The sequence below is a fragment of the Elgaria multicarinata genome, chromosome 9 (genome assembly GCF_023053635.1).
Source record: "Elgaria multicarinata webbii isolate HBS135686 ecotype San Diego chromosome 9, rElgMul1.1.pri, whole genome shotgun sequence".
In the NCBI taxonomy this organism is placed as follows: Eukaryota; Metazoa; Chordata; class Lepidosauria; order Squamata; family Anguidae; genus Elgaria; species Elgaria multicarinata.
This window is the reverse complement of record NC_086179.1, coordinates 30097913-30125397: the sequence shown is the minus strand read 5'-3', so window position 1 is coordinate 30125397 and position 27485 is coordinate 30097913. Positions and strand designations below refer to the sequence as shown.

Here is a 27485-nt window from a genome sequence, read left to right as displayed (position 1 = left end):
ATCAAACATGATAAAGAAAGGCTAACAATAGCGACTGCCACTGGTAACTCTTTGGTGGAAATAAAAAATACAAAAGGAAACTTTTCAAAACACAAATTGAAGCCATTTTAACCAATTGCTTTTGTGAGGTGGCATGAGAACTGGAACAGAAAAGGAAAAGAGATTACATAACCTGGTACAGTGGAAAGAACGATGCCTCTATAATATCCTTTGCACTTAGGATTTCGGGTGTTAAACGCCAAGGCACATTTGATTAGGCAGCAGAAGGAGCCTTTGTTCCTTCCAAAGCCAACCACAAGTTCCTGGCAGCAATACGGAGGACTTACTCTGGCCTAAACCACATCACCACAGTTCCTAAAGTGGTTTTCCAGAGAAAGAGAATTTTGTCAAATAGGTTTTAAAAAGGAACAGACCTTCTTCTGGGTTTGAATATAATCCCTATTCCAAATGCTTCATTAATACTAACTGATGATCATCATTATTATTGGCACCGTCATAGCCATATAACTGGATTGGGGAATGAAGTAGCTACGGACAAATTTTAAAACTAAACTGACCATGGGACTGTCTATATGCCTTATTTGCCCCTGGTGGCTGCGCTGTGGCAACTTGCAGCCATAGCAGGGCTTTTCCCTGAAGCTGCACATTTAAAAAAGTCGTGGACTTACCCCGACTTTTTCCCTCGAAGCAAGGTCACCACGGTCCTTCCACCATGTGACCTCACTTTGGCATCACGCTGGGGGCGTTCCGGGCTGGATAGCAACCGCTGATAGGTCACTAGAATCCGGGGAGAGGGCAGGGGTGCACCTACCACCAAGCCTGCCGGAAAGCCCACTCTCTCTCCTGGCATGGGGATTTCTTGTCCCCCACCCCGCAGCAGTGATACCACAGGGTTTTACTCTGAAGGAGCAGCAACCCGCCCCATGTTTTTCTTGTTGCTGCTGTTGTTTTAAACAGAGATTGTTCTCATCCAGTCTCAAAACACTACCTCAAATGTACATCAGTTTAAATGAATGAGAATATGCAATCAAAGATCCCTTTCAGAAAATAAAAGTCGGGGCAGGGACAGTGTGAAATATACAAGATATGCAAACTGTGCAAATTTCTTCAACATGACATGTATATATCACCACAGATACACCTGGTGGGCGTCTCTCACCATTCCCATTTACCTGGCTATATCCTGCCTCCTCCGATGTCAGGAGAAGAATGGAGCAAAAGAGGGCATGAATGTATCACCTCCTACTTCCTTGGCACTCTTAAGGGTAAATATAGTACTTCCAGGAAATGGCCTGGCATCCTACGTCATCTTGTTTGTCCAATGTAGATTGCAAGCCCCTCTAGGAAGTGGTAATATCACGTCTGTGTTCTCTATGGTACCTGGTACACTCTACTGCAGGGGTGGGCAGACTTCAGGCCTGCAGGATCTGCTTTGTTATTTTTACTAGAACCCCAAGATCCACTAAATGGGATCTGGTGCAAAAGAAAGACAATATTAAAGAATTCTGAGCCCAAGAATGTGTTTTGAGTACCAGAACTGAACAATGCCTGTAGTCCTTCCACACACAAAAATCTACTCAGGGTTACCCCAAGCATTCTTTATTTCAGCAGTGCAGTTTAGGGCAGGGGAGTCATTTTGTCTCCCATGTATGTTCACCATTGCATGAGGATGTGGAGTAAACAATATGCATTGCATTCTAACAAAGTACCCTGAAGAAGGACCTGAGGGCTCTTTTATATTAAACAACCTTTTTTTACCCCCTTTCCCTTGGCTTTTTCCACTGCCCAGTAAATTCCAGGGTGGGCCTATTCCAAAGTCGGGGAGCCACACCGAGCCACACCTGGATGGTGCTTTGTTGGGGGTGCGTCACACCTGTAACAGGCTTTTGCTGACGGCTTTCTGGGTCATAAGTTGTACAGGCCTGCCGTGGTCTAACACACTGACTTTCTGTAATACTTTCAGCCAAGGATCTTAAAATAAGCTCTATTGCAAACAGCTACTGTTGACTCATAACCTCTTCAGGGACAGATGGAAGGTAACATAATCATAACCATCTTCTGGTCAATCCAGTTTATACCTGTTGAAGATTCCCTTATACTTCTTATAAGGGAATCTTCTACAGCTCCTCAAAAAGATTCTCTTTTACTTCTGAAGTTAGGCTATTTTATTTCTGTCTTTCACCCCACCAAACACACACACCTTTCCCTCATCCTCCTTTGGCCTCGAAAGCTTGGCTAAACCCAGCAAACTGTGGTCTAAATGATGAGCGTGTTTCAAAGTCATGTCTGACTGTCAACGGGCATTACTAGTTGCGTAATACACTCTGCAGCTTGGTCTTTACACACTGTACTCTATTCAGTCCAGTTCCCAAATTACAGTTGTTGGAGCCCATTAAATTTGTAAAAAAAAAAAAAAAGAAAGGGAAAAAAGTATATTTAAAACCAAACCTGTTAAGTTACAATCAGAACCTCTAATTTTCCTTTCCAAAACAGAGGCGCAGCCAAGAGACAAAAGAGAGGAGGGTTGTGGGAGGGAGATCTCTCCAAAATAGACATCTGGAAAAAATCTGCAGCATGTAGCCACTGGGTGTCATTTTTGATATATTCTGGGTCAGCCACGGAGCATTTCATGGCAGGCAAAATTTATTCCAACAAGAAAAAGCAATCACGACCAAAACAGACTAAGTGGAGAGTCTATGGTGCCTAGCCTGCATTTGGTAACTAATCAGAAAACTGTGGGTATGTTCATAAAAATAAATATTACCTTTCCGTCTGTAGGGTGACTTTGGACGGCTCCACATTCGGGTTCTCCCATTCCATCTGAGGGCAATGCATAAAATAACAGAGCGTGTACAAAGCCTCTGGTTCCCAGTAGAGCGACCCCTGCTTGTGGTGCATGGGAGTGCTGTTGCTATGCTGCTTTGCGCTGAGCGGCTGCAGGTGATGCATTGCTCGAGACACCAGGTCACCTGCAAAAGGAGAAGGAGGGTCAGTGTTAGGGTTGCTCCTGGATCTCAGCCTCACACTTAAGCATCGGTTGCAAATACAGATGTATAATTTCTGGAAATTTTGAAGCCATGGGGGGGAAAAACCTTTTCCCCATTTCCCCCCAGAAAAAAATGGAAATTTTCGGAAAAATTGAAATAATGCAATATTAGCACTTTTTACAGATTGAAAGTCACTTTGTTACTTTAGGAATATACAATGTAATTATGCCCAAGTTGGTTTGGCATAAAATTATTACATTTGGTATATTAAAAGTACAGCGTATTCAAACAATTATTACAAACTGAATTTACTTTTTTTTACTTTTTTACTTCTCAGTAACAAATGGAGCTACAAGCTCCTGAACTGTTAGGAACACCTGAACTGTAAGGGACATCTTTGTTTTTGCCAGTTTATGAGCAGGCAAAAAAATCAAAACAAACAAACACAGGAAAGCATCAACATTAGTAACAAAGAAAAATATTTATGTCTCCGCCAGTCTTCCACAGTGTCAAGTGGACATAAAGCACCCATTCCCATAAAAAGAACTGAGAAAAAGGAGGGAACCAAGGCCACAGCTAGACCTAAGGTTTATCCTGGGATCATCCAGGGTTCGCCCCTGCCTGAGCACTGGATCCCCTGTGTGTCACCTAGATGAACAGGTTTGACCCCTGGACGATCCAGGGATAAACCTTAGGTCTAGCTATGGCCCAAGATTCAATGAATATACATGAAATTTAATCAGACTCCTTTTCTGAGCTATAGCTATCACTATCAGTTTCAGTCTCTGCTTCAATGGCAGTGCCCCCTAGAGGCAGAAATGCATCTTGCTCTTGCATTTGAAAGTTGTAGTCTCAGTTTGGAACCTAGGACTTGCTTGTCCTCGGTGCACAGAAATTGTAATAATCTAATACTGTACATAGTTTTTAGAAATCATTTGGAGAAGTAAATATCTGAACACGTCGTCTTAAACATTTTATTCATCATGCTAAAATAAAACATCCCATAATCCATTTTTCTTCATTTGTTTCAATTTTTTTTGGGGGGGGGGGGAAACCAAAAAAGGCTTCAGAAAAAAATCGTTTCCCCTCTGAATTTTTCTGGTTTTTTTCCAGGCCTTCACAGCTCTAGTTGCAAAAAGTACAGGCTATGATCACATGAACAAAGGCAAGCAGGGTTAGGTCAAGGGGTTAATTCAGAAAAGCAAGTATTACTCCTGCACTGTTCACACGCACACACACACACTGGGCCTGTTCAGACGACATGCTAAGACACGGTTAGGCCGCTAATCTGTTTGCTGCAAATGGTTAGTGAGCGTGTTTAAACCGTGGTTATGTAGCCACCATGGTTAGGAATGGTTCACACAACACATTAAGCCATAATGTTTAGCTCAAAATGCTTAACCGCTGTGGTTTAGTGTGTCATCTCAACGGAGTCACTATTTATTGATTGATTACATTTTTATACTGCCCAGTAGCCAAAGCTCTTCGGACAGTTCACAACAATTAGAACCATAAAATACAAGACAATAGATGATAAAATACAATATAAACTACAATATAAATATAAAAATAATCAAACAGAATATAATAAAAATAACAAAAAAATAATAATCACATATGCACACACAATAGAAAGGGGTCAATTCATTATTTTTCCCCTTCAGGAAGGATCATGTTAGTGACATTATGAGAAAGTATGTATGTACATATATTTAATCGATTTATAGACCACTTACAATAGCGACTTATGTCTCACTCAGGTTAAGTTTTGAGTAGACGTGTGTATAATTGTGTTATTAAAAACTCAACTATCTCCTTTTCTTAAAGCAGGTTTCCAGCCTTTTGTGGCTACACAGCCATGCATCAGAGTTCAGCAGCGAATACCTGCTGAAATCTTAGAAGCCAGAAAAGTAGCTGAGTAAGATTTCCCATAGCTTGGGGCAGGGTTGTAGCGCTCTGCATAGCTCCTTGTCCTGGATTAGCAATCTCAAAATAAATTGAGCAAAAATGAAAAAAAGTTACAGCATATGCATTTTGTGTAATTTATCCAGGTTTCAGAATCTAGCTGTTCTTTGCATATTTTTGTTGCTTCAGTATATATTTAATATATTATTTAGTATAACAGCAATGCTTTAGGCTGCAATCCTAAACATACTAAGGAGCAGAAAGCCCTACTGAACACAATGAGATTTCCAAGTTAAACATACATAGGATTCTGCTGTTAGTAATCTCCAGAATGAGCTAATGTGATGTACTTCTGTCTTTAAAAAGCACTTCAATTGCCCCCAAATGGCGCCAACCGGCTTTTGTCTGGAACTGGTCAAACAGAGTATATTACTCCAGGGTTCTTTCATCTGCCGTAGTTATCAATTAATTTCTGGTCTCAGCTGAAGATGCTGGTCCTTGTCTACAAAGCTCTAAAGGACTTGGGACCAGGTGCCATTACGTTCACCTTTCCCCTGTATGTGCCCTCTCCTGTGTGTTCCAGTCAACATCTGAGGTCTTGATCCATGTACTCCTGCTGATTAAAGTACAGAAGTTGGCTACGAGAAGCAAGATATTTTTAATCAGTTTTTAATGTGTATTTTATATCATGCTTTTATACTGTTTGTTTTATACTTTGAATGGTTTTAGTTTTTGTGAACCACCCAGGGAGCTTTGGCTATTGGGCGGTATAAAAGTGCAATTAATAATAATAATAATAATAATAATAATAATAATAATAATAATAATAATAATCATCTTTTCAGTTCTGATGCCAGCCACCTAGAATACCATCTCCAGGGAGACCCACCTGGCCCCACCATTAATCTTTGTGGTCTCCTATGCAGCATGCATATCTGAGGATGCCCACAACAAATGAAAAGGCTGCTGTTCTTTTCATACTAGGAAATAGTGGTATCACACATGAAGCATATGTTATACCCAAATCAAAAGCCACAGTTTCTGAATCAGATGACTTCCTTTGGCAAAAGGAGCCAGACACATTCCAACATGTTGCTCCTGGCAAGAAATTCATTCCAGCACACACTATTTGTTTTCCTTGTGACTGAAAGCATATGGTCAAATTCCACGAAGCAGAAACTCTCTTCTTTCTCCCTACGTCTAGGATTGCATAACCGAGATTTCCTGATATTCATACAATATTTAGCAGGAACATATGGGCAGCTGGAGCAGGCTCCAGAATCATTGTGATCGCAATATAAAATAGCCAGAGTTAAAAGGAGTAGGTGTGAGGACTGGGAACGTTCCTTTACCGGGATTGTGGCTTTGAATCTCCCTTGGTCTCCTATGGGTTGATTATCTCCTAGCCAATGAGCTATAAAGTGAAGCTAGATAAACTGGATGAAGAAAAGTATTTAATCATAGTGTAGGGGTGTTATATAAATATATATGCAGAGAGAGGGGGGTGGGGGTGGGGAGAGATTTGCCTGAGCAAGAGATCATGGGCTAGCCCTATTATTATGCAGGACATGGCAACTCATTTTACAACAGTTATCCATGCCTTGGTTACATCACTTCTAGACTACTGCAATGTGCTCTACATTGGGCTACCCTGGAAAAGCGTCCGGAAGCTTCAATTGGTGCAAAATGTGGCAGCTAGGCTGCTAACTGGTGCACAGTATCGGGACCATATTACAACTCACTTGAAAGACCCCCACTGGTGGCCACTTAGGAACATAGGAAGCTGCCTTCAACGGAGTCAGATCATCGGTCCACCTAGCTCAATATTATCGACACTGTCTAGCAGCAGCTCTCCAGGGTTTCAGGCAAGGATTTTCCTATTCTACCTGGAGATGCCAGGGATCGAACCTGGGACTTTCTACATCCAAATTAGGTGCTCTACCTCTGAGCCACTGCTCCTCCATGACTTCCTTAATTTTAACGTTTACAGCCCTAAATGGCATAGGACTTCCCTATCTAAGAGATCAGCTGTCTCACTATGAACCTGCTCAGGTATTAAGATCTGCAGGAGAGGCCCGTTTGCTGGGCACATGGAAAAAGGCTTACTCCTGTGTAGACTCAAACCATGGAACGTGTTTCCTCAAGAACTACAGCTGCCTCCACTCTTCTGGCCTTTAGAAAGGGTGTGGAGACATGTTTTCAATGTAGTATTTTAAAATGTGTAGTTCTAATGTTTTATCATTTTTAAAGTCTTGTTTTTTTTTATTGTTTCAAGGTTTTATTATTTTAAATTGTTGTGTACTGCCTTGATAGCTTTTTAGCTATCAAGGCAGATAAGGTGGTATACAAAAGTTAATAATAAATACATAAATAAACAATGGATTATAGGCTTTAGATGTTTGTCTACCATTAAAAGGGAAGGATTCCCAGTTATTTACAGTCCAATTCTATGCATGCTTACTCAGAAGAAGTAGGCCACACTGAATTCATTTGGACTTATTTCCACTTAAGTATACACAGGACTGCAGCTGTAGTTTATTATTTTATAGCTTATTATTATTTCTATTATTTTTCTACCATAAGGGTCACCATTTCACTTTCTGCCTTCAGCACAAAAAAGCCTTGAAGATATCTTAGGTTTAATAAGGAGGAGAGAGTCAAAGAACGAAAAGTTCAGCCTGCACTTTTGCAAGAAACAAAGAAGGAAAAATATCACACACTGTGGGCTTCCTGGGGGAGTGGAGGGAGGGGGAAGGAATATGTAAAAGAACACCATCTCCATGGTATATAAGGATATGGTCAGCACTTAAGCATGTGGGCAGCACTTAGTTAATGTTTAAAATTTCTTACTCACTTTTTTTGAGAAATAACTCAAGTAAATTAGATTTTTTAAAAAAAATATATAGCAACAACACAAAAACTATTTAAAAATCCAGCAATAAACAAGAAGCAGTCAGTAGAATAAAAAGATGAATCAGTCCCCAATCAGAACAAATGAATGGAGTAAAGGAGACTATGTTACTTTTTTAGTGTATTACCCCCAGGTTTAGGGAGAGTGAAGCACCAGAGCAGGGCTGGAGTTATAGGGGCTCTTTGAGAGCTCAGGCGAAGCATCCCTGCCAAAGGACTCCTCAGGTCGCCTCATGTCTTCTGTGGGAGTGAGGTATGCTGAGGGTTTGAAATCTTCCTCCTCTGAAGAGGTCTCTCTTGGGCTTGGGTTGGACAGGAGCCTGATAGAGGTGCATTACCCTTCAGTGTACAGCCAGAAACACAGCTTTTGGAAATAACTTTGACTGTACAGTACTCCGCACCATGCATATATATATAAATGAATTTTTGCATACAGTCTGTGCACATGCAAAGACACCCATAACAGAGGGTGACCATATGGAAAGGAGGACAGGGCTCATGTATCTTTAACAGTTGTATAGGAAGGGAATTTCAGCAGGTGTCATTGGTATGCATGCAGCCCCCGGTGAAATTGCCTCTTCATCACAACAGTTGAGAGAAGATTTCACCAGGTGCTGCATGCATACAAATGACATCTGCTAAAATTCTCTTTTCTATACTACTGTTAAAGATACAGGCTGCCTGAACTCCTTTTCATATGGTCACCCTACCAAAACATTCACAGTTGGACATCAATCCTTGTTGTCATTATATAACTGAAACCTACCTACCTACCTTTCCTTCCCTCCTGACCAAGGTATGTTTTATATTCTTAAACTCATCCTGCCAAGCGGTGAAATTCTTACCATTGCCTTGCCTTCTCTGGATTTTGGATCAGAGGCCAAAGTGCAATGAGATTCTCCTGTACCCTTGGCAAGCTAATATATGCAAGCTGCAGTAAATTACCGCATGTTAACCGCTGACTGAGTTCACCCCAGCTTTCAAAGGGATGAGTGTCTGTCTCTCCATATATATAACACTGTACATCATAATTATTAATCATCCTGTGTCAGAGATGCTTTACAGCCTTATTTTCTAACCAAGCAACCTAGCCAAGGAGACTAGGCTGAGAAATAGTGATTTGCTCAAAATAGTACAGTTGAGCTTCATGACTGAGTAGGGATTTGAACCTCAGCTCCCTATATCCAAACTCAGCACCATTAGGGTGACCATATGAAAAGGAGGACAGGGCTCCTGTATCTTTAACAGCTGCATTTGTTGTTTATTCCTTCAGTCGCTTCCAACTCTTCGTGACTTCATGGACCAGCCCACGCCAGAGCTTTCTGTAAGCCGTCGCCACCCCTAGGTCCCCCAAGGTCAAGTCTGTCACCTCCAGAATATCATCCATCCATCTTGCCCTTGGTCGGCCCCTCTTCCTTTTGCCTTCCACTTTCCCTAGCATCAGCCTCTTCTCCAGGGTATCCTGTCTTCTCATTATGTGGCCAAAGTACTTCAGTTTTGCCTTTAATACCATTCCCTCAAGTGAGCAGTCTGGCTTTATTTCCTGGAGTATGGACTGGTTTGATCTTCTTGCAGTCCAAGGCACTCTCAGAATTTCCCTCCAACACCACAGTTCAAAAGCATCTATCTTCCTTCGCTCAGCTATGGTCCAGCTCTCGCAGCCATAGGTTACTACGGGGAATACCATTGCTTTAACTATGCGGACCTTTGTTGTCAGTGTGGTGTCTCTGCTCTTAACTATTTTATCAAGATTTGTCATTGCTCTCTTCCCAAGAAGTAAACGTCTTCTGATTTGCTGGCTGCAGTCAGCATCTGCAGTAATCTTTGCGCCCAGAAATACAAAGTCTGTCACTGCCTCCACGTTTTCTCCCTCTATTTGCCAGTTATCAATCAAGCTGGTTGCCATAATCTTGGTTTTTTTGAGGTTTAACTGCAACCCAGCTTTTGCACTTTCTTCTTTCACTTTCATCATAAGGCTCCTCAGCTCCACCTCGCTTTCAGCCATCAAAGTGGTGACATCTGCATATCTGAGATTGTTAATGTTTCTTCCTGCGATTTTAACTCCAGCCTTCGATTCGTCAAGCCCAGCACATCGCATGATGTGTTCTGCATACAAGTTGAATAGGTAAGGTGAGAGTATACAACCCTGCCGTACTCCTTTCCCAATCTTAAACCAGTCCGTTGTTCCGTGGTCTGTTCTTACCGTTGCTACTTGTTCGTTATACAGATTCCTCAGGAGGCAGACAAGATGACTTGGTATCCCCATACCACCAAGAACTTGCCACAGTTTGTTATGATCCACATAGTCAAAGGCTTTAGAATAGTCAATAAAACAAAAACAGATGTTTTTCTGGAACTCCCTGGCTTTCTCCATTATCCAGCAGATATTGGCCATTTGGTCTCTAGTTCCTCTGCCTTTTCTAAATCCAGCTTGTACATCTGGCAATTCTCGCTCCATGAATTGCTGGAGTCTACCTTGCAGGATCTTGGGCATTACCTTGCTGGCATGTGAAATAAGTGCCACTGTCCGATAGTTTGAACATTCTTTAGTGTTTCCCTTTTTTGGTATGGGGATATAAGTTGATTTTTTCCAGTCTGATGGCCATTCCTGTGTTTTCCAAATTTGCTGGCATATGGCATGTATCACCTTGACAGCATCCTCTTGCAATATTTTAAACAGTTCAGCTGGGATACCGTCGTCTCCTGCTGCCTTCTTATTAGCAATGCTTCTTAAGGCCCATTCAACCTCACTCTTCAGGATGTCTGGCTCTAACTCACTGACCACTGTCTGAGCTATCCCCGATATTATTATCCTTCCTATACAGATCTTCCGTATATTCTTGCCACCTTTTCTTGATCTCTTCTGTTTCTGTTAGGTCCTTGCCATCTTTGTTTTTGATCTTACCCATTTTTGCCTGGAATTTACCTCTGATGTTTCTAATTTTCTGGAAGAGGTCTCTTGTCCATCCTATTCCATTGTCTTCTTCCACTTCCGCGCATTGCTTGTTTAAAAATAATTCCTTATCTCTTCTGGCTAACCTCTGGAATTTTGCATTTAATTGGGCATATGTCCCCCTATCACTGTTGCCTTTTGCTTTCCTTCTTTCTTGGGCTACTTCCAGTGTTTCAGCAGACAGCCATCTTGCCTTCTTGGTTTTCTTTTTCTTTGGGACGTTTTTTGTTGCTACCTCTTGGACAATGTTGCGAACTTCTGTCCATAGTTCTTCCGGGACCCTATCTACTAACTCTAGTCCCTTAAACCTATTCTTCACTTCCACTGCATATTCATTAGGAATATTAGTGAGCTCATATCTAACTGATCTGTGGGTCTTCCCTATTCTCTTTAGTTTGATTCTAAATTGTGCAATAAGAAGTTCGTGATCTGAACTACAATCAGCTCCAGGTCTTGTTTTTACCGTCTGTATAGATGTCCGCAACCTTTGGCTGCAAAGGATGTAGTCAATCTGATTTCGGTGTCGGCCATCTGGTGAAGTCCATGTATAAAGCCGTCTTTTAGGTTGTTGGAAGAGAGTGTTTGTTATGCACAGTGAGTTGTCCTGGCAGAATTCTATCAGCCTATGTCCCGCTTCATTTTGTTCTCCTAGACCATGCTTACCTGTAATTCCAGATGTCATTTGACTACCCACCTTGGCATTCCAGTCTCCTGTAATGAAAATAACATCTCTTTTTGGTGTATTATCCAGTAGGTGCTGCAGATCCTCATAGAACTGATCTACTTCTACTTCTTCAGCATCTGTGGTTGGGGCATATATTTGGATCACTGTGATGTTAAATGGCTTAACCTGAATTCGAATTGAGATCATTCTATCATTTTTTGGATTGTATCCAAGCACTGCTTTAGCCACTTTATTATTAATTATGAAGGCTACTCCATTTCTTCTGTGATCCTCTTGTCCACAGTAGTAGATCTGGTGGCGATCTGATGTGAAGTGGCCCATTCCAGTCCATTTCAGTTCACTGACACCCAATATATCTATATTTAATCTTGACATCTCACCAATAACCACATCCAATTTGCCCTGGCTCATAGATCTTACATTCCAGGTTCCTATGGTGTGTTGATCTTTAGAACATTGGATTCGTCGTTCACCACCAGCACCGTCGGCCGCTAGCCGTCCTTTCGGCTTTGAGCTAGCTGCGTCATCACATCTGGGGCTAGTTGAACTTATCCTCTGTTCCTCCCCAGTAGCATTTTGACTATCTTCCGACCTGGGGGTCCCATCTTCCAATGGTATACTGACATATCTCTGGTTGTACTGATCCATTTAGTTTCAGCAGGTGTCATTTGTATATATAGAGAACCTGGTAAAATTCCCTCTTCATCACCACAGTTAAAGCTGCAGGACCTATACTAGAGTGACCAGATTTAAAAGAGGGCAGGGCACCTGCAGCTTTAACTGGTGTGATGAAGAGGAAATTTCACCAGGTTCTTCATATATACAAATGACACCTGCTGAAATTGCCTTTTCAATACTGTTAAAGATACAGGAGCCCTGTCCTCCTTTTCATGTGGTCACCCTAAGCACCATGCAAAACTCACAAAACCAGTCCTGAGTGAGCTACTGATATAGACATCCTCATGCATGCAATGCTTGTTTCATCAACAATGAACTTTGCTGTAAATTTTCCATGTTGATTTAATGATGACTAGCAAATTTAGTAATTTCCCATTCCATCAGTAAGATATATTGATTTTTTTTAACTTCTTTTCTACCTGAACATACCTGAAACGATCAGTTTTGGAAACATAAGTATACCATTCTCTAAAACAGATTCTGACAAACACCAATCAATATCCTACAAATGTTAGGTGGAAGGCAAATGTGGTGGTAGGGTTTTCTATTGGATTGTAACGTTGTGCTCTTGGGGTATACAGTCTTGGGCCCCAGGAGTCCTAGCTATTATTCCTAATCCATGTTATGTGCCTCTGTTTCCCTTTCGACCTTTTGTCTTGTTTGCTTAGAACCAAAGCAATCTGAACAAGGGACCATTTCCTATTATGGGTTGCCTAGCAACAACAGGTCCTCAATCAAGGATGGAGCATATACAGAATAAAACACCGAAGAAGGAAGAGTAAATTATTATTGCTCTGTATCTTTCTTGATGCACATCTGTTACTCTAATTACTACTTCCAACAATAACAGAAATATGTAAAGCATGAACAAATTTGGTTATATAATGGCCAAAAGAGGGTTTTTAAAATAATAATTAAAAAAACACACCATTAAATGCTGGCAAAAGGATAAGGTAAGTAAAATGCCTCAAACCAAAAGAATTCAAAATCGAGCATTTCTAATATGCAGGGACCAGTGTAAGAAACATAACATTGATTTGAGAGATGAGGTGATAAAAGGAATGGAGTTCAATAGATGCTAAACCATGAATTAGTTGGACACGGCATTAAAGGTTCATACATTAATAAATAATGGTTTCAAGTTTAGTTGTGTGTGTTTTACTTTCTGCTGCAAAATATTAATTTCATGGGTTTTAGCTTAATTGAGTATCCCTACTTTATTTTTACATTTTATACATTACATATTTGCTTAGAAAGTTATTCTCCATTGATCCTAAGCCATGATGGCTAAGTATTTTGAGCTAAACATTACGACTTAGTGTGTTGCGTGAACTATGATCAGCATGTCATGTGAGCCATTCCTAACCATGGTGGCTACATATCCATGGTTTAAAAATGCTCACTAACCATTTGCTGCAAATGGGTTAGCGGACCAACCATAGCTTGGCATGTTGTCCGAACAAGACCATTATGTTAAAGTCTTACTTTCTTTCATGATGTTTTGACAGAAATGGTTTTATTTTGCTTTTTGCTTGCTTTATTGTTAAATCAGTTATCCTATGTTTGATGCTTTAACTGCACTACTGCTTAAAACACACAAATACAATATTGCATATAGCTCTTTACAGTTTGGCTGAGTTGAGACATAATGTTAAACTATGTTTTAGCATTACATGTGCGAGAGTCAGGGTCGTATGCTTGCGTCTACCTTCCTCTCTTTACTTTTGGCACGGCTGCAAGGAGGAGATCAGAAGCAACCGCTTCTGCTTTTAAACCCAGAGAGCTTCAGCTATTAGGCGGTATAAAAATGTAATAAATAAATAAATAAAATAACCAGAGTTCTGCATTATTTTCGTACTCAGGCTGGTTAGTTTAGACTTTAAACTTCAGTTTATTAACAAGCCAAGTTCATAATGCACAGTTTGATCCTGATTTGTCAGAACAAACCAGAATTTACATTAACCAGAGTTCCTCCAAATTTGCACATAACAGGGAACTCTGGTTAGTTAAAAAGCAGAAGTAGATGCTCTGATCTCTTCCTTGTGGCCATGCCAGAGGGGGAGAGAGGAGGGAAAGGGTTAAAGCCCATGGTTTGTACAAGCCTGTGTACATAACGCTAAACCATAGTTTAGCATTATGTTCAAAAAGTCTATGAGTACCATCCAGCCAACATTACACGTTACACAAGTGCTTAACTTTCCCATTAACATCAATGAAACTTAATAATATATTGTGATATTCCTGTAACAGATGTCCAGTCTATAACAAAGATGAAAAGACTATGTACAACACAATACCTGACCAACACGAACCTACCCGAACACTAAGTTCAACATCTAAGGTCCTCCTCCAGGTACCTACTCCGAGGGAAGCTCGAAGGGTAGCAACAAGAGAAAGGGCCTTCTCTGTGGTGGCCTCCCAACTGTTGAACAATCTCCCTGACGAGGCTCGCCTGGCGCTGATATTGTCATCTTTTCGATACCAGGTCAAGACTTTTCTGTTCTTCCAGGCATTTAGCAATATGTAATGAGCCTGGGTGTGTGTTTTTCGCTCATCGTTTTTAAAGTTGTTATAGTGCTTTTAAACGCATGTGCATTTTGCATGTTTTTGTAGTTTTTAATTTTTGTATATTGTTTTAAATGTTTTCTCTTATGTGAACCACCCAGAGAGCTTCGGCTATGGGGCGGTATGCAAATGTAATAAATAAATAAATAGAAACAACTGTGCATTTGTTGTACAATATGCTAACTGTAAAGAACAGATATACTAAAATATGTGTGTGTGCACGCGCGTATGTGTGTGTGTGTGCATGTGAGGTGCATCTCTAAATACTGGATCAAACTATCCAATGCATACTGCCTCCCCATCATAAGATTAAGCCAAACAGCACGTTAAGAAACCTCACTTGGCATAACTCTTCCTGGACTGCACCGCTGCAGCCTGTCGGCGAAGGAATCACATAAGTGAACGTTCCCTCACATTAAAAAAAAAGAAAAAAGTTCTGCATATGTAGTAAGAAGGGTAGACTAGAACTTTCTCCTCCAATATATTCATTTTCCATGTGCAGGGAATTTGTTTACTACAGGGGAAACATTCAGCAATGTGGTCTCTCACCTACAATTTTCAGTGGTACAGCCCCCAGGACAGTTCTGCAAGGTGGTATTTCTGAACATGTTGTTCAGCTTCTGGCGTTTCCCCAGTGAAAGAAAACACATTCCTCCCCAGAGCCTGCATCCCAATAGGATGCCTTATTATGTGCATTTCTCTAGAAGTGATAGCCTTATTCTGAGAAACAACATTACTTTGGAAATGGTCCTAAATGGACATGAAAAGTGCTTGTCAAGGAGGATGCTGGAAAGTGCCAATCATCCTCAGGCAGGCACTTTTGTTTCCAAACCCAGGTTAAACATCTTGTTGAAGTGATCTGATGTAATCTGTGAATGCAGCAAGGAAGCGCCGTCTGCTACTTCTGCTAGACAGAAACAAACCAGGCTCTGCCAACCAGTCATTCATTCACTCGAAAATGTGCGTCCTGCCTTTCTTTCCAAAGCTGCTAAGAGAACTGAGAAAAGCTCTGCACTGAAGAGGAGACAGGGTAAGGCTCAGAGATGACAGGGGGCTCATCTACACCAAGCCGAATATTGCACTATGAAAGCGGTATGAAAGCAGTATATGAAAGGCGGGAGCCACACCAAGCAGGATATAGCGGTATGAAAGCAGTACATGGTATGTGTCAATGGGCCCCAACAGTTGTCAGTGCACTTCAATACCACTATAAAGCAGTCGTGTGGCTCCTGCCTTTTATATACCGCTTTCATCCCACTTTCATAGTGGAATATCTTGCTTGGTGTAGATCAGCCCCAAGTTTTGCACCTTCGTTTTGTTGTTTAAATTTTATAGTTGTACACTGCTTTGTTTTTATGATGTTATATACACCACCCTGGGATCTGTGTAAGGAAGGTGCTGCATAGACATTTGTAAAATAAGTAATACTTAAGCAGCCTCATGGTCGCTGAAGCTGAACTCACCACTCCTCCCTCTCATCTCTGCTGCCTAGGCAGAAACACTGAGGCTCTATGGCTTACCATGTTCTACCATCTTCCACAGGAACCAGGATCTTTTAATGGCAAGTCAATATTTATTTATTTATCCATCCATCCATCCATCCATCCATCCATCCATCCATCCATCCATTTATTTCATTTCTATACCAGCCAATAGCCAAAGCTCTCTGGAAGGTTCACAAGCGTAGCATAAAATATATAAAAACGTTCTAGTGATGTTGCTGAAGTGCAGTCATCCTCCATTGTGCTACTTAACATAAAAGGAATATGTGAACTTCGTAGCATTTTTTTTTGGTAACTCGCATTGAGAGCTTATCTATCTGAAAAGCATCTGAGAAATGCATAAAATAAAAACATGCATAAAATAAAATTGCAGGTTGAACTTGAAGGCTGACTATCATCAAGCAATATTCTTGGAAGAGGAAGTGGAAAAGAGAGTCTCCTGGCCTGTCAACCTATGAACTGGGAGATCTTCGATCCCTCCTACGCCTTCTCTTTCACACTTCAGCCCTCTCTCTACACCCACTCATGATATAAGCTGTTCAAGGGAAGGCTTCACTGTAATTATTTATTTTATTTCTATTGCACCCTCAATATGCATGGTACTTCAGCATGTACAAGATGATGGGTCCCTGCCACACAGAGCTCGCGATCTGACACAGGGCAGGGGCGCAGGATCCTAGGCCTGGAGGCAGAGGGATTCTGTCCCACTGGAGGTCCAATCCAACCCTCTGGGGTTCCTCAGAGGGCTACGCCCCCTTCCCTAAGCCCCTCGCCTTTCCCTCGACCACCAATCACTTGAATGTTTTCCAGATATTCTGCACCAATCACTTGGATGTTTTCCAGATATCCCCGACCCTGCCCCATCTTAAAAGGCTGAAATGGCTCTCTTAAGGCCTAGTTACTGTCAGTAATAGCTTTAAGCTAATATAGGTTGGCATTTGGGGCCCTGCTCCTTTTGCCTCTAGCCCCAACCACCACTGGGATGTAGCCCCCGAGTGTTTTGCTTGAAACGGAATTCAGTCCTCAGGCTGAACAGGGTTCAATAGCTCCAACACAGGAAGAACAACAGAGGAAAGGGAGGCAGGGGAATACGGGTGCAATATGCAGTTGTTTCAGTTGCACGTGCATAGGCTTGGTTACAGGCTGAGTTAAAGTACAACATGGAAAGTAGGTCATTAGGGGAGGGACCATAGCTCAGTGGTAAAGCGCTTGCTTTCCATGCAGAAGGTCCCAGGTTCAATCCCTGGCTTTGCCAGGTAGGGCTAGGAAAGAATCCTGCCTGAAACCCTGAAGAGCTGCTGCCAGACAGACTAGATGGGCTAGATGGACTGACTAGAGGTCCGTTCAGAAGACACCTTAAACCATGGCTTTAACCATGGTGGTTAAGCCAGAAAGCCAGGCCATGTTCAGAAGACAACTTAAACTATGGCTTTAACCTCGGTGAATAAGGCTTTTTGCTTTATTCACCATGGTTAAAGCTGTGGTTTAAGGCGTCTTCTGAACACAGCCTGGCTTTCTGACTTAACCACCTTGGTTAAAGCCATGGTTTAAGGCGCCTTCTGAATGGGTCCAATATGTCTCAGTAGAAGGGAGCTTCCTGTGTTCCGATGTTGCAGAGCGAAATGCTTCATGGAGAAAGTGGAGTTTAAAGATGTTAGAGACATAGCATCAAGCAGGTGTTCTGGGAGGCTCTTCCAAGCACTTGGGGCAGCAAGGGAGAAAAGGTGGAGTCTTTTGAGGGAGCAGAAGACTTAAGATGGTGGAGCTGGAGGAACAAAAGTTATGGGCAGGGATGTAGAGGGATATAAGAGTGTAGGGATAAGGTCATGGAGGGCTCTGAAATGAGGTATAGGCCCTGCTCCTCTGCTCTTTAACAGCAGCCTGGCATGCAGAAATTAAACAGGGACTGCTTTTTCCTGTAATTCTATCATTCATTGCCAGGCCAGGAAAAGCATCACCTGCTAAATTGTCCTTGTTTCAGGCTGAGGTTAAAGGCACGGCAGCACAGCCAGTTCAAAAAGAGGCAGCCCCAGTTGAAGGACACAAGATGGAAGGAAAAGAAGTGTCCTAACCCACCACCACCCGCTGCCCAGGTCTTTGGTGCCGTTTGATTAACATGCCCCAAGGAACAAAAACTCCAAGAACGCAGAGCCTGTAAATGCGTTCTGAATATTTCTGATTGAACAGCAGTGCTATTAACAGTATTTCAGGAGACAGTGGGAGCTTTTGACAGAACATGCCGATTCATTTGCCTATTTTAAGAAATGTAGAATCAGCACATCGGCAGATAGGTGGCTCAGTGATGAAGGGAGTCTTTAAAAGTCCTTCAATGACAATTAGAAGGAGCAGTAGGGCTGGGTGAAAAGCTAGACAGATATCCCATCTTGCTTCTGTTTATGCAGAGATGTGAAAACGCTGTTCTATTTTTTAGTTGGTGGGAGTTCTATGGGACTGAACAAAAATGCTCTTCAGGCAGTGATTTATTTATTTATTTTTCTGATGGGGCATTTTGACAATTATTTTTTTCCAGGGGGAGAGGCTAAATGTGCAGGAAAGTTCACTGCTACCTCCTGGCAATGGACAGCTAAGGGCTGCCATTTTCCTTTCCCAGAAGCCCCTGGTGACAAAGCTACATGATAGGAAACCCAAATAAACATCCTATCCTGGCCCCTGATAAAAATCACAATAAAACTATTTAAAAGTGAAAAGTGGCTTTGGGAGAGGTTAATTTAAAACCAGAATGTAGACATGTAACCTTTTCCCCACCCACTGTGTCTCACTCCAGATTACACACTCCAGTGACATTTCCATCCCATAAGCTTCAAAAATGTGCTTTCTAATGTTCACTTAGCCCCTACTATTTTAGCGAACTGAAGGACAAATTTAAATGGCCTAGCTTCATCCAAGGGTGGTTTTTTTTTTACCTTCTTATGTTGCAAAGTGGTTAACCGTTACTCAAGCTTGTCTTCCAAACCACTTTGCCAGCAGAGTATAAAGTTGCTCGCGGTCTCCTTGCCACAGGAAGCTCCCTCCGCGACCCCCTGCTGCGTTTTTTCTGCGTAAAGCGGGACGTAATTGCTTATAAAACTAAAGGAGGGAAAGGTTAGGAATTATTTGATGCACTTACTCAGCTCTGCAATGCTTCCCACACGCGTCGCAAGTAACGACTGCTCGATGGTCCGTAACTCTGATTGGCTGAACATCTGGACTTCCCCCGGCTTATTTGACCTTTGCTGGTCTTTGTGAAGATTCAGACTTTCTGGCAAGCAAGGAACACCTAGAGTAAAAAAGAGAGGAAAGGAAGGAAGAATGGTCAACGCTATTTTAAAAGCCAAGCAATTGCAGCTTTTAATTTTATTTCTGTTAAAGGATGTTTCTAAAGGCTGTTCGAAGTAGCCTTTAGCTGAAGTTGCTGTACACACAGAGGGCCTGTTCAGACAACACGCTAAGCCATGGTTAAGCTGCTAAGCCTTTTGCAGCAAATGGTTAGTGAGCATGCTTAACCCGTAGTTATGGGCTCATCTACAGGAAGCAGGATATAACACTATGAAAGCGGTATGGAAGCGGTACATAAAAGGCAGGAGCCGCACAACTGCGTTACAGCAGTATGGAAGTGCAACTGCAGGATCTATACGACTGCTTTATAGTGGTACTGAAGTGCACTGACAACTGTTGGGGCCCATGACACATCTACACCAAGCAGGATATAACACTATGGCCTTAGCTAGACCTAAGGTTTATCCTGGGATCGTCCCGGGGTCGTCCCTGCCTGTTCCCAGGATCCCCTGTGTGTCATTTACATGAACAGGGATGACCCCGGGACAATCCCTGGATAAACCTTAAGTCTAGCTAAGGCCTATGAAAGTGGTATGAAAGCATTATATGGTATGTGTCAATGGGCCCCAAGAGTTGTCAGTGCACGTCCATACTGCTATAAAGCAGTAGTGTGGCTCCTGCCTTTTATATACCGCTTTCATAGTAGAATATCCTGTTTGGTGTAGATTCGGCCCATGGTTAGGAACGGTTCACACGACACCCTAAACCATAATGTTTAGCTCAAAATACTTAACCACCATGGCTTAGCGTGTCATCTAGACAGAGCCTGAGTCCAAACATCACTCCATCCAGCCCAACACTGGCTGCTCTGCCTGCCAGTGGCTCTCTAGGATATCCCCCAGCCCTGCTGCCTAGGACCCTTTTTAAACCAGAGCTGTCAGGAACTGAACCTGAGAGCTGTGTGCAAAGTATGTGCTCTTTCACCACACCAAGGGCCCCTTCCCAGTCTCTCCCATTATTTCTCATGAATGTGTTCCTAAGGGCCAAAGCAGAAATTATTTTAAAGATGTCACAAGCAGCTACGACTTTTGTTCTTTCTTTTTTTCTACTCTAGCATAAGCGCAGGGCTCCTGATCCAGATTAGAGCCTTAGTATGGGGATAGGGAGCTTTAACCCTTTCCCCCCATTGTGGTCCCAATCCAGACCAGGGCCCCGTGCTGGAAATTTATAGTGTAACTTTGGTTACATGGATCACTAATTAGCAATACAAATTGGTACATGCTGGTACGAATTTAGAAGACACTGGTACATGCACATAAGATGTGTCTGTCCATTCAAATTACAAAGATCCATGCCTTCTGGCTACTTTCCTAACAAGTAACATCTTAGGAATACATGTAGAATGGGGTGGGATAGGGCGGAACTTTGGCTCTCCAGATGCTTGCACTACATCACCCATCATCTCTGACCATTGGCCAAGCTGGCTGGAGTTGATGTGAGTTTTGGAGTCCGACAACATCTGGAGGGCCACCGGTTCCCTGTCCCTGATGTAGAGTGCTGTGGAGTGAACGTTTCAGTTACAAGGTGAGATAAAAATGTGGTCGGTAAGTGAGTGAATGAGCAAACAGAAATCTATGCACTGCTCTCAAGTTTCATAGCTGCAAAAAGAAGCCTAACTATACACCCAGAAGCCGTGAAAGACCAGTTCCTTTCTCCCCCTCTTCTCCCTGTATTCCAATCTTGTTCTTGATCAGAGGAGCAATTCATTTTCCCTAGTCCATAAATACTTGCCCTTTCTCTGATGAGAATGCCAATACTGCGGCCTGGGAGAAAGTCGGCCTCTCTTGTGATATTTGCAGTGTGTATACCTCTGGGAATAAAGCAGAGCTCTCAATGCTCCTGCATAGCTGTTACTACCACACTGTTAGCAAAAGATAAAGAGTTAGGGCCTGTGCTGCTGAGTTGATCAGAACCCCCAAGGCAGTTACCCAGAACTGAATGAGCAGCCACTTGCTAAGTTGCTGACTGTCCTAGTTATGTCCAGCCACTCCAAAAATTCATCATCACGTACTGCAGTGGTTTCCAAAAATCCTGCCTCCAGGGAACCACTCTGACACAGTTTTGTCTGTCGGGAAGGAACCCCTGCGCAGGAGACACAGAATTCTGGGGGCTGCCAGGGAATTGTGGGAAATACGTTTCAGGACACATTCACAGAAGGCAGCAGTTAAGCCTGCTTCGTCAAATTCAGCCTTCCCCAATGTAGTGGCCTCCAGATGTGTTGGACTACAATGTCCATCATTCCCAGCCATGCTGGGAAAGGCTGAGCTAGCTGTTACATTATTCTGTGGGAGAAAGGTGACCTCCGTGTAGAAAGGTACCCTGTGAAACAGCAGAGTCTAGGGGCACCTTAAATATTAACAAATTTATTATTATGGCGTAGAAAAGTTCATGGGCTACAGTACACAGACTGTAGTCCACAAAAGCTTATAATACATTGTTAATCTTTATGGTGCCGCAAGACTCATAGTTGTTGGTTTTTGCTGAAGAGCAAAGGAAGCGTGATTATGTGCATGCTTGTGCATTGCAAAAAAAGAGGGTGTAACAATAATTACATATATAGAAATGCTACAATAAAGGGTATACCTAAATATATATAACCACAAAAATGCTAACCAAACATATTTAAAATGAGTATAAATATAGACGTCTTGTGTCTAGAGTCAACTGTGCATGTAACTATACAATTCAAAACAGCTGTGACGAATTCACTGATGCAATCCTTAGCGAGTTCTCAAAGGCATTCAATTCTAGCCCAGTTCCAATCAAAAATCAGTCCAATAACCATTATAGTTTCTCAGCCATCTTCCCCATGCAGTCTAGGGCCATGCAGTGCAGCAACACATACACCAAGCACAGCTGCTGATTATGTACACTGGCTCTCTGTTGCCATGTTTATGGGTCCATTCAGAAGACATCTTAAACCATGGTGGTTAGGCCAGAAAGCAGGGCCATGTTCAGAAGACATCTTAAACCATGGCTTTAACCACAGTGAATAAGGCTTTTTGCTTTATTCACCATGGTTAAAGCTGTGGTTTAAGGTGTCTTCTGAACACAGCCCAGCTTTCTGGCTTAACCACCATGGTTAAAGCCATGGTTTAAGGTGTCTTCTGAACAGGGACTTAAGAAGGGACCATTAGCTCTCTTTATTACGAACTTCACGCATCATGTACTGGTCATGGGAGCTGGCTGCCATGAGTGCAAAATGCTGGTTTCCATGTCATGAGCCGTGTGGGGTCTGTCTCTCACTCGTGGCATGCAAGGTGGTGGCTTTCACTTGTGGAGGCACATGTTTCCCGTGACCAGTTCACCCTGTTCACAACCCTCTCAGTGGCCACAACAAATTATGGCTGTCGGTCATGAGTTCTGCCCCCAAGGGGAGCCTGGGAACTGCCTGCAAGTGTAACAAAGGAAAAAGCATTAAGTTAATTCACCGATGGACTACATTATTAAGGGCTCAATCCTATGCATGTTTAGACAGTGTAAAGGCCTAAAACTCCTAGCATGCCCCAACCAGAGGGAGGAGTGTGTTGGTTGCAACTAGCAATAATGACAGGCTAGTAAACTGAGCCAACATTTGTCGATCCCTGACACCTAGTCTGTTTGGGGGACAAGAAACAGCTGCCCAGATTGAAAGAAGTTTACGTGATTGTGTGAATCAGTTCTTGAGAAGTCATCTTTTAGCCCCCTTTTTGTTTTTACAGATGAAAGCAAGAACATTTGTGGGATAAACACAGAAGTTCAAAAAGATGTGAACCCACATCTATTAAAAATGTAAGGCTATATTAGTTCTCTTTAGAAAATGTTATGATTGGAAATGACCTATTGTAATTGAAAACAAGCAACCCTGGAGAAGTGATCACTGCATATGCCCGCTCTCAGTTCAAGGACTTTTCTTATTTCAATACCATCTTAATGAGTTGTATATTTTTTATGCTTCAATTGCACAGTTTAATCTGACAAGTAGGTTGACATCTCAGGCTTCCATAGTCTGAATATGCAAGATGCATTTTCTGTTTTCCTGGCTATTACTGGCATGTTTTTGACTTGTCATTCTGAATCAAAGATTCCTGTGCAACATCTCTATAAAGTCTAACTGAAGAATTTGTCCTGAAGTGTCACTAGAAAATTATGCAAATAAATGCCCTTTCTTTCTGATGCCCCATTTCTCAGTGTTGTATGCTTCCTCATGTATCCGTTTAGCCTCATTCCTTCTTCTCCACACAATGGTACACATCTGGGCAACATACACTGAGCCCAGTTGTTCAGTTTTCTCCAAGGCTGGTGGACTCACTGCCCACATGTAATGCTAGTAATAGGCTTCAGTAACGCCCAGTAGATTTGAGTTCTCTCTAGGAATAGTGACATGGCTTACCAGCAGAACATTTGCTTAGTAATGGCTATGAGCCATGTTAGCAAAATGGGATGTCCATATTTAGAGACAGTGGCATTTGGACAACACAATAGTCAATGATGCGGTTAATAGTCAACTCCATGGTTGATTATTGAGGGATTATGCCCCACATGACATGAATATAATCAACCATGGTGTGGATTAAGGCCAGCGTAAAGTTGACTATTAGTCAATGGTGTGTTTGAGTGACACATCCTCTGCCTTCTCTCTCTCAGTCCTCCCACTGATATTCCATCAGCCACTGCAAGTTCTGCTGGTTGGACTTGAGCAGCAGCTGTTGCTTTGTTCACTCTTGCCAGGGGACTTGGCTCGCTCTTGCATAGAAAAAAAGGCAATTTCAGCAGGCATCATTGGTATGCATGCAGCACCTGGTGAAATTCCTTCTTCAGCACAACACTTAATGCTGCAGGAGCCCTGCTCGCTTTTGTATCTGGTCCCTCTGGTAGAGGTCCTGCAGCTTTAACTGTTGTGATGAAGAGGGAATTTTACCAGGTGCTGCATGCATACCAATGATGCCTGCTGAAACTGCCTTTTCTCTAGAACTGTAAAAGATACAGGAGCCCTGTCCTCTTTTTCATATGGTCACCCTAGCAGTCATTTAATGTAGTTATAAACCACTGTGACAATAATTATTAACTGAGTTTACTTTTAAATTTTTTAGAATGAAATGATAATTTTATGAGCAAACTTGATACGTAAAATAATTTTAGGAACAAAATGGCTGCTTTATGTTCCTAAGCAGCCCTCCTCAATCTGGTGCCCTCTACATGTTTTGGAGTACAGTTTACCAGCATTCCTGACCACTGGGCCATGCTGCCTGAAACTGATGGGAGCTGAAGCCAGTGCAGATGGTAAAGCACTGAGATAATAGGATTATATCGCACAGTCCCCCATCCCCCGTTAACAATCTTGCTGCCCTATTTTGGACCAGCTGAAGTTTCCAGACAGATTTCAAAGACAGCCCCATGTATAAAACATTGCTGTAATCCAAATGTGAGGTTACCAAAGCAAGGATAAAGGTAAGAATGTCTAGATTTATTCAATATACAGCATATTGTTAAATATTAAAGAGAGAATTAAGCTAGATATCAAGCCTCAACTAGACATTCTATTAAAGGTTCAGTGCAGATGTAACACAGTGAATTCCTATAAGTCATATTTTGCAAACTGGGCACATATGCAAACTCACCCTCCATTTCCTGTCTCTGGAGCAATGCCTCCCCACTTATATTACTTATGCTTTGCATTACCTTTACACAGATTCAAACCACAGTCACGGCAAACTAGATTTAGCTGAAATCATAATTTACAAATTCCCTTTAAATTATGTTTTCAGTCCCTAGTTTAACCATTGCTTAGTGATGGGAAATAAATGGAGTGGGAGGAAATTGATTCAGACAGGAAAGGAGGAAGGGGAAATGTGGGGAATTTGTGGCCCATTCTCAATCTCTTAAATTTTTCAATGAGGAGCGGTATATAAATATTCTAAATAAATAAATAATAAATAAATAAATACACTTGGGGAGCAATCCTATGCCTGTTTAGACAGAAAAAAGTCCTACAACTCCCAGCATTCCCCAGCCCGCCATGCTAGTTAAGGAATGCTGGAAGTTGTACGACTTTTTTTTCTATCTAAACAGGCATAGGATTGTGCCCTTAGAGATCAGCAAGACACAACCCTATGCCTGTTTAGACATTTGCACTGAGCCAACACATGAGTCAATGGGGGCAAATGGATATATAATTTTAGGGAACAACTATCTTGAATGATGCTTTTTTGACATGTTGTTACAACTTGGCTACACTTGTACTTTTATTTTTGCACAAATGTAGATTTCCCTTCCTCTTTTCCTTTCTGAATCAATTTCCCCACTCCATCTCTTTCCCGTCACTAAGCACTGGTTAAACTATTTTTTAATTTTTATTATAACCCCCCTACTTTGGTTACACAGAAGCTGTGGTAGACAATTTCCTGTTTAGCAACCAACTGCTATTAGAATCAAAAGGCAGGGATGATGGTAAAACAAGAACATAGGAAAGTCAAGCCCTTTCAGCCAGCAAATGACTAAGCATGACTTAGAACATTTCTGGATGACACCGTTGAACTGCTGACCTCCACATTTTGAAAATAATGTTGCTCCCCACCCCGCTGTTGCACACAGCAGTAAGCTGAGTAAGATACAACATTAAAAAGACTTCCCATCAAATCCAGAACAAGCAAACAAACCCTAATCTCTTAAAGAACAAGCAAACAAACCCTGATCTCTTCCCTTTTGGCCATACAGTTGATTAAAGAAACCTGGAACTGCTTGTAATTGTGGCAGTATATTGTTCTGTTTGTAGTTGCTAAAAAAGGGGGGGGTTCCTATGAAGGTGACTGTATGAAAAGGAGGGCAGGGCTCCTGCATCTTTAACAGTTTCATAGAAAAAGGAATTTAAGCAGGTGTCATTTGTATGCATGCAGCACCTGGCGAAATTCTCTCTTCATCGCAACAGTTAAAGCTGCAGGAACTATACCAGAGTGATCAGATACAAAAAGGGCAGGGCTCCTGCAGCTTTAACTGTTGTGATAAAGAGGGAATTTCACCAGGTGCTGCATGCATACAAATAATACCTGCTGAAAATCCCATTTCTATGTAACTGTTAAAGATACAGGAGCCCTGTCCTCCTTTTCATATGGTTGCCCCACTCCTATTGGCTTTAAATAAATATGTGCTGAGGACTGGGGTTTGGATGATCTAGAGCCCAAACCCCACGAAGGTAGATAAGGGGATAATTTGAAAGCTTCTCCCTGCCGCACCGTTTTTTGTGGCAAAGCTAATCACTCCCATAATAGCATCCTTGACTATCAGCAAAGGCAGTTTAGGATGTTACTAGTATATAGAGTCCTACGTTATGAAGAGTGCTGAGAAATGTACTCTACTATACCATACCTGGTTTCTCAGGTGACATACACACACTTGTAGCTTTTAAATGTTTTACATAATCATTATCCAAGACCTCACCCTCACCACAATTCCATTCACAGAAGCCCACTGAAGTTGAATCTTACTTCAGCAATAGTTATGGCAGGACATCCTTTACCACACCTGAGCAACAGAGGGGAGTGGATCAGGAGGAATAGTCCGGGGGGGGGGAGGAGGAGGCTGCTTCTGCTGCCCCCAGCATCTGCCACCTGAGGCAGTTGTCTTACCCTGCCTAATAGTAGGGCCGTCCTACTCCCTACAATACAATCATTTTTAGACCAAGAATTCACAAATTGTAGTCTGTCTGCTTACTCACAGATAAAGGTTTCAGCTTGCTTTTGAAAAGGCTTCAGCTTGCTTTTTGACTGCCCTCATGTGTATTCTGACAAGTTTTCTTGCAGTGAGTCAGTGTTCCTTGTAGTGAGGGAGGTGAGGCTGGCAGGCGTCAGGAAGTAGGCTCTGAGAGTAGATCTCCTTTCAAAGCCTTCTTTCACCACTGGCCTTGCAGTGTTTTCCCTGCCTGGGATATACTCCTGGGACTTTTAATGAATAGTCATCAGTAAGAGGAGTTTGTGGAATTAAGATTC

The 27485-nt window shown here is 42.1% G+C and overlaps 1 protein-coding gene and 1 non-coding gene across 2 annotated transcripts in view; one reads left to right on the top strand and one right to left on the bottom strand.

Annotated features, from left to right (window-relative positions):
* ABTB3 (ankyrin repeat and BTB domain containing 3) overlaps positions 1 to 27485 on the bottom strand; it is a 275713-nt gene that overhangs the window by 79265 nt on the left and 168963 nt on the right. Inside the window, exons 2-3 of the mRNA XM_063134567.1 lie at positions 19313 to 19462; positions 2765 to 2969 (exon numbers count right to left, since the gene is read on the bottom strand). Coding sequence (XP_062990637.1) covers positions 2765 to 2969; positions 19313 to 19462 — 355 coding nt within the window. The remainder of the gene's footprint in view (positions 1 to 2764; positions 2970 to 19312; positions 19463 to 27485) is intronic.
* Positions 17365 to 17440, top strand: TRNAG-UCC (transfer RNA glycine (anticodon UCC)). The gene has a single exon. It is a non-coding gene; the product is annotated as a tRNA-Gly (tRNA).